This window comes from Pelobates fuscus, chromosome 4, assembly GCF_036172605.1.
Source record: "Pelobates fuscus isolate aPelFus1 chromosome 4, aPelFus1.pri, whole genome shotgun sequence".
Taxonomy (NCBI): Eukaryota; Metazoa; Chordata; class Amphibia; order Anura; family Pelobatidae; genus Pelobates; species Pelobates fuscus.
Window position 1 is genome coordinate 80265115 of NC_086320.1, and position 12592 is coordinate 80277706.

Consider the following 12592-nt stretch of genomic DNA (forward strand, 5'->3'; position numbering starts at 1 on the left):
TTTTTGAACTAAAACAATCAGTTATGTTATTGTTTTTTTAATAAACTATATATGTTACTGTAAATTTTTGAATAGCATAAATAGGCATCTAAATCAGTAACGGCTAGCTTTGGCACCTCTTATGTTGTGAAATACATTTGCTACAAGGCGTAACCAGTCTTTGGTTACCCATCACTCTTGGAGATAGAGAGTGAATTTAAAATTTAAAGCCAAAATAGAAACACTGAAAAAAATTATTTGGAGAATGTTTTATTTTGCTATTTTGGCCTTAATTTTAAAATTTACTTTGAATTCCCTTTGAATTCCTGCCAATCATACTCAAGGGAGCAGCCCTTTTAGTACATATACAGCCTCTCCCTTTTCTGGTGAATTCTTTATTTGCTAGTTGACACAACCATTTAGAATTATGCTGTCACCGAGAGGTTTATTCAGTATACCTGATATTGTGTGAGAAATGGAGTTGCATATTTTAATTAAAAAAAAAAACAAATTGTAAAGATTATCCAAATCATTTATTTTTCCAATTCAGCTCCATTCTCTTAAAACCTTGTTAATATCCAATATCCAGTATAGTGAATACATTCCCTTGTTGTTTTTCCAAGTTTCGGTACCATTGAGAATTAGAATATGTTTTGGCTGTAGTTTAGGATAACAGTATTTAATTAAAAATGAACACTTTTAATCTATAATAGTCTTATTTGCATAGTAATGTTTAAAAAAGGAACCATATCCTCTGCTGTCTTGTTTGTGATTTATTTAATAAGTGAAAGTATGTATTTTTCTCTTTTGCTTTAAGGACCCACCTACTTCTGTCTCGCTTGGACTTCGAATGGAGGAAATGATTTTCAACCTTGCGGATACACACTTATTCTTTAATGATCTAGAGGTAAGGTAACAAAACTAAACTTTTTTATTATTATTATTTGTATATTGCAAGTGTGTTTGATTTTCAGTAAATGTGTTTGTTGTATTAGAATTTTGGTGTACGTGTGTATACGATTGAGCCAGTTTAGTTTGTTCTCATCAGGTGCTCAGTCAGAAATGGTAACGCCTATGATAAATAAATATGTGAATATAATGCATATAACTAAAAGTCTTTTTTTATATTTTCACTGCTTTGTGGCCAGAAATTGGTCAATTGCATCACTCTATGCACTTCGTTAAGGAACACTCAACACCAGGGAAAAAAATTCGGCCTGGGCATTTTTTTATCATAGCGGCCTACTAAGAAGGGGGCAGGGCAGAGAGGGTGTGTTTTTTGTCATCAACAATGACAAACACGCAGCTTCTCAAAGTGAGCATGTTGGTTCAATACTCTTCCAGGGCAGACCATGCGCAGAGCTCTGATAAAGAGCTCTAGCACGAGAAAAAGGCCCTGAATTTGTTCTGCACAGTGCACGCAAATGTAATAACATGCTTGCACTGTGTTTCATTGCAATTTGTCTCTGGTGTCTCTATAAATGGGATACCAGGAGACATGTAATGTAATTTATATGTTGCTATGGGTTGTAGAGAGTGTGTGTATAAGGGATGTAACGAGTGCGTGAATACGGGCTATAGTGTGTGTGTGTGTGTGTGTGTGTATGTATAGGTAAAATTTAGTGTTTGTAGGGGTTGTAGAGAGTGCGTGTTTAGGAAATGTACTATGTGTTTGCTTTCAAGAAATCTAGTGTATGTATAGGGGATCCAGAGTATGTATGTTAGGAATGTAGTGTGTGTAGGTGGAGCAATGTGTGTGTGTGTGTATAGGAGTCTAGTGTGTGTGTCTGAAGGATCCAGACTGCGTATAGGAGATCTAGTGAGTGTGTGTATATAGCAGATTCAGAGTGCGTATAGGGATCTAGTATGTGTATGTGTATAGATGATCCTGAGTTGGGTTAGGGATCTAGTGTGTGTCGAGAATGTAATGTGTTTAGGGTTGCAGTATGTGTGTGAGGGGTGCTGTAATATATATTTAATATAAATATGTTTGGAAGTATTGTGTGTGTGGTGTGCAGTGTGTTGGGGCGGTTCTTTGTGTATGTGTGAGAGATGCAGTGGGTGTGTGTGAAGGGTGCAGTGGGTGTGTGTGAGGGGTGTAGTATGTGTGTGTGAGGGGTAAAGTGTGTGTGTGTGATGGATGCTTTGAGTGTGAGGGGTGAAGTGTGTGTGTGTGACGGTGCTGTGTGTGAAAGTGATGTGTTTGAAGGTGCCGTGTGTGTGGATGATGTGTGTGAGGAGTGCTGTGTGTGAGGAGTGCTGTGTGTGAGGAGTGCTGTGTGTGAGGAGTGCTGTGTGTGAGGAGTGCTGTGTGTGAGGAGTGCTGTGTGTGAGGGTACTGTGTGTGAGGGTACTGTGTGTGAGGAGTGCTGTGTGTGAGGAGTGCTGTGTGTGAGGAGTGCTGTGTGTAAGGGGTGCTGTGTGTAAGGGGTGCTGTGTGTAAGGGGTGCTGTGTGTGAGGGGTGGTGCTGTGTGTGAGAGTGCTATGTGTGAGAGTGACGTGTATGAGGGTGACGTGTATGAGGGTGCTGTGTGTGAGGAGTGCTGTGTGTGAGGAGTGCTGTGTGTGAGGAGTGCTGTGTGTGAGGAGTGCTGTGTGTGAGGGGTGCTGTGTGTGAGGGGTGCTGTGTGTGAGGGGTGCTGTGTGTGAGGGGTGCTGTGTGTGAGGAGTGCTGTGTGTGAGGAGTGCTGTGTGTGAGGTGATGTGTGTGAGGGTGATGTGTGTGTGTATATGTTAGGAGGGATTGTGTGTTAGGGAGGTAAAAACAAAAACAAAAAAAACAGACATTATATCCCCACCCCTCCCTTCTTACCTTTAGCCTGGGAGGGGGACCCTGGCACGGTGGTGCCTGGGAGGGGGGACCAGCATTCTCACACTATCCCTGGTGGTCCTAGTGGTGAGTAAACTCTAGCCTGCGAGGCTAGAGTTCACTCTAACGAGATCGGGGGCGTTGCCATGGCAACGCTCCGGATCTTCCGAGCGGAACCCGGCGAGCTGCAAGATAGAGCTCAGCTGGGTCCTCCTCTCCCTCTTCAGCTGCATGTCTGTGCAGGTGGGCTGGTGAGGGAGATCTTAGATCTCCCCTCCGGCCCATCATGACAAACAGTGGGGCCGGCGCTCAGATAGTGCTGGCCCTGCATGGACTGGCTGGGGAGATCCTGTGACCTCCCCTGCCGGCCTCTGCCCATCGACATCGCGGCCCACTCGGCATTTCCTCGGTGTGCCTGATGGCCAGTCCGGGCCTGCTCAACACATGCGCACAGTAACCAACTTATCTTCCATTCCCCCTTGACGGAGTTGCCTCTTTCAGCCATGTCAACCCCAGTGCCCTTGAATTATAACTCCCAAATTTGGGAGGTGTGTTAATACATGTACAAGTGTGCTCAATTAATTGTATCTATTTAGGGCAATTTAGCAGAGCATTCATCGCGTTGCTATGAAATGTGGCATTATCTTATATATAAAAATGCTAGTACGTGTATAAACAAAGGCCTTTTGTGATGCTTTTAGATCGATGGAAAATCGTACATGAATGAATTATAGTTACTGATCAGCTGTTTAATAATGAATATAATATATAAAATCTATATATATATATATATTTATTTTTTTCTAAGTCGATTTTTCTGTAGTATACCCTATTATAGTTACCGATCAGCTGGTTCATAATGAATGCTTTTCTAGTTAGCCAAGTTCCATTAATACAGTCATTCTGTGAAATATTAGATATTAAGCCACACTTTGCTTTATTATGAGTCAATATTTGCTGCTATCATTTTTCCAGTACTCTTACTTCCTCCTCCTTCTCCTAAATGCCTCAAGCCACAATATGATTGACATATTAACCCAGCGAGCACCCTTTATTAAGAAAGCCACTTTCTTCCATATTTTTCAATGTAAGACGTAAAACAAGCCACATTCAGTTTGGTCGGGATATAGACAGCTGTTTATTTAAAGCCCAATCGTTAAGCAAGTTGCGGTAGGACTGCCAACAGGCATTAATCATCAAGTTGCTGTTTTGCTAGATTTTGAAAATGTATGTTATTTCAGACAGAAGAAGGAATCTGAAAGATTTGAATACAACTTCTCCTGATCAAAGTTAATTGGCAGCAATTGGCCTTTAAATATTTCCTGATGTTTCCTTTTTTCAAAATCAGGCAAAATGCACCTTATTTAATGGATGAGCCAAAACCATTTTTAAAAAATGCCAGTATGTGACAGACCTTAAATGTGGTTTCTGCAACATCTGTCCTGTATTTTGATTTCTTTTCATCTGTAAAGAAACTACTCAGAGATGAATTGGCAACATATATATCGCAATCAAATAATTTACATGCTCTTTACTTTTATTCCATTCCTAGGCGAAGTGATTCCTTCTAGACTATACTGGAACTATTAGAAATATTATTTTTTTCTGCTGTGTTTATTTTTATTTTATTTATTTTTTTTGCTAAGAAAACCTAAAATTTGTAGCTTTACTCTTTTCGCATAAACAGCATTTATATATATATATATATATATATATATATATATATATATATATATATATATATATATATATATATATATATATATATATAAATGTAAAAATAGCTTGGTCCTAAATTTCTGCGACCAATTCTGGATGATTTACAGTTATTGTAATTTCTTCTTTTAAGCAGAACATACAAGGACATCTCAACTTCTGGCATTTAAAAAGTTAAAAAGAAACCATAATAAAATAATTGACATGTCACTACTATTAGCATATACATTTTAATGAAATAGTTTAAGGATTTTACTATTGTTGCTTTTTTATTTTATTTTTTTTCATAAAGGAGTAAAACACAGGTTTTAAAAACGAGACACCCATTATGCATTTTGCATTGATGTCAAAATATATCAATCTTGCTTTAGGTGTTGGTTAAAGAAGTCACTGTTGCAAAAATATCTGTTTGGTCTCTTCATTGTCATTTGATGTGATTCTTGCTTTATTAATTGGAAGCTAGAATGTGAGAATTTTGCATAAAGAATTCAGTGTATGAGAGATATATGCTGTGAATAATCTGATTGTGATAACTAATATAATTATTAGTTTCTACAGTGTGGTTACTAACATTTCTAGGGGGAAAAAAATCAATATTTCCATAGTAATGATGGCATAGACTCATTGTCCCAGAAATAAATATTTACAACTTATATGATGATTTTTATGGAATGATGGCGCTATGACAGACTTCCCAAAAAGGTCTCTAGAAGGCTCCTTTTAAATTACTCATTGCCACATTAAGTTAGTGAGTATAATACTTGAGTTATGTAGTTGTTGGGTTCCCCTTGCCTGTTGTATATCCTTGTACAATGTATTGCCTACATTGATTTTCAGGTGGCTCCCACTGTACCTTTAAAAAAAAAAATTCGGCAAAAGGTGTGGCTCATTTTGTTGCCTCCAACATACCTTGCTCTTGCAATTACCCTATTTCCCAGTATTCAGTGCACTCCTGTATTTATAGTCTTCTCCGACACCTGATAATTAGTGGTGACGTGCGGTTCTTTTTGCAAATTGGCTTATACAGTTGCCTGCTCCAGCTATGTCATTTAAGAAGCACCCCTGATCTCAAGCCACAATGGGAAGCCAGGAAGAATCCCCTGGTCCATTTTCCTTGATGAGTGAATATGCTAGGTTTTGTTTTTTATTATTTTTAACAGTGGTTTTAGTTTACTATGTACAAATTACATACACCAACATACACCAATGTATTTCTACTTTTTTTTTTTTCCAGTGAAAAAAAGGGGTCGACTAGTGTTATAAAGGGAGCTAATTAATGCGGGAGGTAAAATTATATCTGAGAAGTGGGAATAAAAAAGGATGCAGTTATAGTAGGGAGTATGAATCATTTTAGTCATATTTGGGAAATCTGGGTGAAAATATCCTTCGAGGGACCATGTAAATTTTTGGCAAACCCTAATACTTAACAGAGGGAGGGTTAGAGGTAGTAAAAAGTGCAAATGGTGGTGTGAGGCTGTTGTTGAAAAAACACTTTTGTGATGAGATGCAGTTTCGGTAAATACATGTAATTACACTTTAAATGGTGGCTTAGTCCTTAACAAACAAGTCTTGCCGAGTTCCAGTTTTTCCAGTTATTCTACTGTTTTGCAGGTGTATTCTGTTTCCCTTGTATTCAAACAATCTAATAAATACTTCAACAGGACATCACGTTAATGGTTCACATACCTAATTTAACAGCTAATGGATTTTTTTTTTCCCCATTGATAAAATAAATCTATGAAATTGAAAGCCACAAAACCATAAGGCAAACCTCAGTGAATTCGCCATGACAAACATTGTGTTACCTTTGATTTTAACCAGCTGGTCGTAGCGCTCTTTTGTGTTGCCCAGAAAATGATTACATCATCTCGTTTCAAGGGAAAATGTAGCTTTAGCCTTGCTTGGGTTAGATTAAAGATAATGAGAGTAAAAATAAAATCATGGCATTTAGAAATAAAACCACAGATACATTAATAATCTTTAATATTATATAATGGGAAGTCTGAGCAAAACTGTTTATATAGTAAGCATGATGTGCTGATTTAAACACTAAAAAACCCTTCCTAATATTCTACTTGCATAAAAATCCAGGCTGGATTGACAGAAGAGGCTTATGGTTACTTTGTGTTTCTTTTTCCTAACATGTCTCCATCCCCTGCAGAGCTGTCTGTTAGTGTATCCAATATGTGTTGACTTAAAACATCTCCTCTATGCAAATCTGTCTATCCGAGTGTAAAGGGTCTAATGAAAGAACTACATAGTATCATAGAAAGAGGCTCAGTTGTCAAGTGAACTTTCTAAACCTGTTGAGGAAATAAAATGTTTGAATTGTACAGATACTGCATGGTCGGTTAAAGGGAAAGCTAGAAGCGGAATTAACTGCAATGTTTGTTGACATAGGAGTGTGGATAAGTTAGGTAATATTATGGCAATCTAGACATGCAAAATGTGTATTTTAGATCCCAATGAAAGTTTTTTTGTTCCTTTTTATCTGTTTTCTTAGTTCTGGGACTATTTTGCTAATTCTACTTGAGTTGCCAATATTGCAATATCCTGAACTATATAACATGAAACTATAGACAAATAAAGTAATACTAGATGGAGCTATGCTCAACATTTTGTTTGTACCCTTTTTTTATTACATAAAAAAAAAAAAAATTAACATCTGGCCCTAAGCTCTAGCATCTCCTGCGTACAAAATTAAAGCACACAAACAAGACAATTGGTCTAATATTTCACAGTGTTGCTTTTGCAAAAAACTGCCATGATTTATAATAACAGCTGGATTATAGATTGTTCATATTATACCAATCATAGGCACAGGGGCGTACATAGAGTATTTGGCACCTGGGCCGGGTCCTGTGTTTGAACCCTTCTCACCCCCTCCCCCCCATTTAAAATATAAAAAAAAACTGCAATTTTTTTTTAGTGTTTCCAATATTATATATATATACACAAGTGTATTTTGATCCCTTCCCCCCTCTCTCCACAAACCCCTGGTCCCCCCTCAATAAAACCCCTGCTCACCCCACAAGTACTCGACCCCCTCTCTACAAACCTGTGTTTAACCTACAAATACCTGCTCCCCTCTCTACAAAGCCCTGCTTCCCCCACAAGTCCCTGACCCCCTCTCTATAAACCCCTGCTCCCCCGACAAGCCCATGACCCACCCTCTCTACAAACCCCTGCTCCCCCCACAAATCCCTGACCCCCTCTCTACAAACCCCTGCTCCCCCACAAGTACCTACCCTCTCTCTACAAACCCCTGCTCCCCCACAAGTACCGGACCCCTTCTCTACAAACCCCTGCTCCCCCCCCACAAGTACCTGACCCCCTCTCTACAAACCTCTGCTCCCCTACAACTCCCTGACCCCCTCTCTAAAAACCTCTGCTCCCCCACAAGTACCTGACCCCCTCTCTACAAACCCCTGCTCCCCCCCACAAGTCCCTGACCCCTTCTCTTCAAACACCGCTCCCCCACAAGTACCTGCCCCCTCTCTACAAACCCCTGCTCCCCCCCACAAGTACCTGACCCCCTCTCTACAAACCTCTGCTCCCCCACAAGTACCTGACCTCTTCTCTACAAACCCCTGCTCCCCCCACAAATCCCTGACCCCCTCTCTACAAACCCCTGCTCCTCCACAAGTACCTACCCTCTCTCTACAAACCCCTGCTCCCCCACAAGTACCGGACCCCTTCTCTACAAACCCCTGCTCCCCCCAACAAGTCCCTGACCCCCTCTCTACAAACCTCTGCTCCCCAACAAGTCCCTGACCCCCTCTCTAAAAACCTCTGCTCCCCCACAAGTACCTGACCCCCTCTCCCTCCCACAAGTCCCTGACCCCTTCTCTTCAAACACTGCTCCCCCACAAGTACCTGCCCCCTCTCTACAAACCCCTGCTCCCCCCCACAAGTACCTGACCCCCTCTCTACAAACCTCTGCTCCCCTACAAGTCCCTGACCCCCTCTCTACAAACCTCTGCTCCCCCACAAGTACCTGCCCCCTCTCTACAAACCCATGCTCCCCCGCACAAGTACCTGCCCCTCTCTCTACAAACCCCTGCTCTCCCACAAGTACCTGACCCCCTCTCTACAACCCCTGCTTCCCCCACAAGTCCCTGCCCCCTATCTACAATCCCCTGCTCCCCCACAAGTAACTGACCCCCTCTCTACAAACCCCTGCTCCCCCGACAAGTCCCTGACCCCTCTCTACAAACTCCTGCCTCCCCACAATCACTGCCCCCTTTCTACAAACCCCTGGTCTCCCCCCAACAAAATCCCCACAAGTGACTGCCCCCCTCTCTACAAACCCCTGCTCCCCCTACAAACCCCTGCTCCTCCCTCTTGCTGCTCCCTGCTGCTAAGCGTACTAATGCCTCGGCGCCACCCACACTCAGTGTCTGAGGCTCAGACCAGACAGAATACGTCGGCTGCACGCTCCTCCTCCTCCATGTGAGTAAGTAGTGCTGCTCGGCTGCGGCTGGATATCACCCCCCTATCAAGTGGCACCTGGGGCGGACCGCCCCCCCCCCCTTTAGTACGCCACTGCATAGGCAACTTTCGGTTCTCCAGATGTTGTAGACTGCTTGTCCCTGATGCTTTGCCAGCATTATGGCTGTAAGAGCATTATGGGAGATGTAGGAGTATATAAGGGTAGTTGTCATTAGCTTGGCTAATAGAGCTTGGTTGCTTCATCTAAGTGTTGCTTCTAAATGTGTGTGTGGTTGGAGATATTCTGGAGAGTTTTACAGAAGCTTCAACTGTCTAAGAGTTGTGCTAAGAGTTCTTTTTTACTGTTACAGGTAAGATTAATCTGTAGGAAAAGGTTACTGACTGCACAAGGTTTGATTTCCTGTTGGTAATTATAAGGCATTTGATTGGATTAGGTAGCTACTTGCTATTGATTGCTATTTAAATTAGCTATTGTTTGCTAATAAGCAGAGTGTTAAACATTCCTAGTGGGAGGTGATTTTAGGAGTATATAAGGGTAGTTGTCATTAGCTTGGCTAATAGAGCTTGGTTGCTTCATCTAAGTGTTGCTTCTAAGTGTGTGTGTGGTTGGAGATATTCTGGAGAGTGTTGCTTCTAAGTGTGTGTGTGGTTGGAGATATTCTGGAGATAACCTGGAGGTAATCTGAGGTATTCAGGAGGATAAATAAAAAAGTTAAGATTTGTTTGATTTAAATAATTGATCTCATTGGAATGGCAGACTTAGTTCAGTGTAATAGTTGCTTTGCATTTGTTTCACGTTCCACTTTTTGGAGGTTTGGTTGTTGTCTAATCTGACAGTTCTCTATTTTGCGGCAGGAGATTGTATTTTTGAAGTCTGAGATTTGTAAATTATCTGGTAAACAAACTCAGGCTGGAACTGCTGCAAAGCCACTGCCGCAGAGACATACTAGGAATGGCAGATGGATTACTGTAGGATCTGGTAGACTTGGAGTTGTGGATAAAAGGCATATTGCACAGTCTGTTGCTCTACATAATTCATTTTCTGCACTTTCAGAGTGTAGTGGTGTTGTGCAGAGAGGCACTGAGGCTAGTGGTGTTGTGCAGAGAGGCACTGAGGCTAGTGGTGTTGTGCAGAGAGGCACTGAGGCTAGTGGTGTTGTGCAGAGAGGCACTGAGGCTAGTGGTGTTGTGCAGAGAGGCACTGAGGCTAGTGGTGTTGTGAAGAGAGGCACTGAGGCTAGTGGTGTTGTGAAGAGAGGCATTGAGGCTAGTGGTGTTGTGCAGAGAGGCACTGAGGCTAGTGGTGTTGTGCAGAGAGGCTTGAAGACTATGGTGAGGCCTAATAGAAAGCAGTTGTTGGTGGGGGATTCCATCATAAGAGGTGTGGAGATGGACAATGGTGGTCTTGTGAGGTGTCTTCCCGGAGCTACTGCTCACAGAGACAGGAGACGTATCTGTAATATTGTTAAGCAAGCAAAGCAGGAAGGGGAATTGGATGTACTTGTCCATTTAGGGACAAATGACTTGGCTTGCAATGAGGTTTCAGAGGTTAAGGACGTTTTTAGTGTTTTTGCCAATGATATACGGCAGGTTGCTTCCACATTGTCATTTTCTGAAGTTCTGCCTGTGCATAACACTCAGAATGACAGGCGGATGCGTATTAGGGACTTTAACTTGTGGCTTGGTGAATGGTGTCGGGAGCAAGGATTTGGCTTTATTGCTCATGGTAGCTCTGTTTGGAATGGAAATAAACTGTACAAAAAAGATGGTTTGCATCTTTCTCAAAAGGGAACAAATGTTCTCAGTGAGCAGTTCAGAGGTTTTGCTAGGATGTATTTAAACTAGGAGGGGGGGGGCAAAAGGGTGATAAAACATCAATCCAATTGTCCCCAAAACAAGGACAGAAGGTGCCTGTAGCAAGTGTGTTAAAAAATGATAAGCTTAGAGTCATGTCTACAAATGCTCGCAGTTTAGGGAATAAGATCCATGAACTTGTGGCAATAATGGCAACTGATAGTGTAGATTTAGTCGCTGTTACTGAGACATGGTATAATGAGAAAAATGACTGGGACATAGCAATACCAGGGTACTCTTTATATAGAAAAGACAGGGAAGGCAAGAAAGGGGATGGGGTGGCCCTGTATGTAAAGAATAGCATAAAATCTAGCCTAATAAAGGTTAGTGAGGGGAACATAGAGTCAGTTTGGGTTACGTTAGAATTTGGTAATCACACAGTAACTCGTGTAGGTGTGATTTATAGGCCCCCAGGACAAATTGAAGAGTTAGATAATCTACTAGTTGAAGAAATAGCTAAAATGACAATGAAGGGGGAAGTTATCATCATGGGTGACTTTAATCTTCCTGATGTAAATTGGAAAACAAAAATAGCTATTTGTGCCAGGAGCACACATATTCTAAACTCCCTACTGGGATTGTCTCTAAAACAAGTCGTTGAGGAGCCAACTCGTAAAGAGGCCATACTAGATTTAGTGTTAACAAATGGAGATTTGGTATCAGATATTACTGTAGGTGAAAGTTTAGGATCCAGTGATCATCAGTCAGTGTGGTTTAATATAAGAACAGTGACCGAGTCACACCACACAAAAACAAAAGTTTTAGACTTTAGAAAAACAGACTTTTCCAAAATTAGAATATGTGTAAAGGAGTCATTATCAGACTGGAGCAATTTAAATGGAGTCCAAAAGAAATGGGATTATTTAAAAGTTGCACTACTGAAGGCAACAGAAAATTGCATTAGGCTTGTCAGTAAAAGCAAAAAATTCAAGAAACCACTGTGGTACTCCACAGATGTAGCCAAAATAGTAAAAAACAAAAAGTTAGCATTTAGTAATTATAAAAAAAAACAGATTGAGGAAGACAGAATGACCTATAAGATTAGGCAGAAAGAGGCTAAGCAAGTTATAAGAGCTTCCAAATCACACACAGAAGAGAAAATAGCACAGTCAGTAAAAAAGGGTGTCAGATACATAAATGAGAAAAGAAAAGTAAAACAAGGATTAGTTAGATTAAAAACAAAAGAAGGAAGGTATGTAGATGAGGATAAAGGTCTAGCTGACTGCCTCAATGAATATTTTTGTTCGGTATTTACAGCTGAAAATGAAGGAAAGGGACCTCCGTTAAAAAAAAGGATAAATGAGTCATTTATTACACGTGAGTTTACAGAGGAAGAGGTTCTATTTCAACTGTCAAAAGTAAAGACAAATAAGTCAATGGGACCTGATGGAATACACCCAAAGCTATTAAAAGAGCTTAGTGGTGTACTAGCAAAACCATTAACAGATTTATTTAACCAATCATTGATAACAGGAGTAGTCCCAGAAGATTGGAAGTTAGCAAATGTTGTGCCCATTCACAAGAAAGGTAATAGGGAGGAGTTGGGCAACTATAGGCCAGTAAGCCTAACTTCAGTAGTGGGGAAAGTGATGGAAACCATGTTAAAGGATAGGATTGTTGAACATCTAAAAACACATGGATTTCAAGATCAGAGACAACATGGGTTTACTTCAGGGAGATCATGCCAAACTAATCTTATTGATTTTTTTGATTGGGTAACTAAAATTATAGATCAGGGTGGTGCAGTAGACACTGCTTACCTCGATTTCAGTAAGGCTTTT

The 12592-nt window shown here is 40.9% G+C and overlaps 1 protein-coding gene across 1 annotated transcript in view; it reads left to right on the plus strand.

Moving 5' to 3' along the window:
- EYA1 (EYA transcriptional coactivator and phosphatase 1) overlaps nucleotides 1–12592 on the plus strand; it is a 113028-nt gene that overhangs the window by 71873 nt on the left and 28563 nt on the right. The window contains exon 11 of the mRNA XM_063451333.1: nucleotides 797–886. Within this exon, the coding sequence (XP_063307403.1) occupies nucleotides 797–886 (90 nt within the window). The remainder of the gene's footprint in view (nucleotides 1–796; nucleotides 887–12592) is intronic.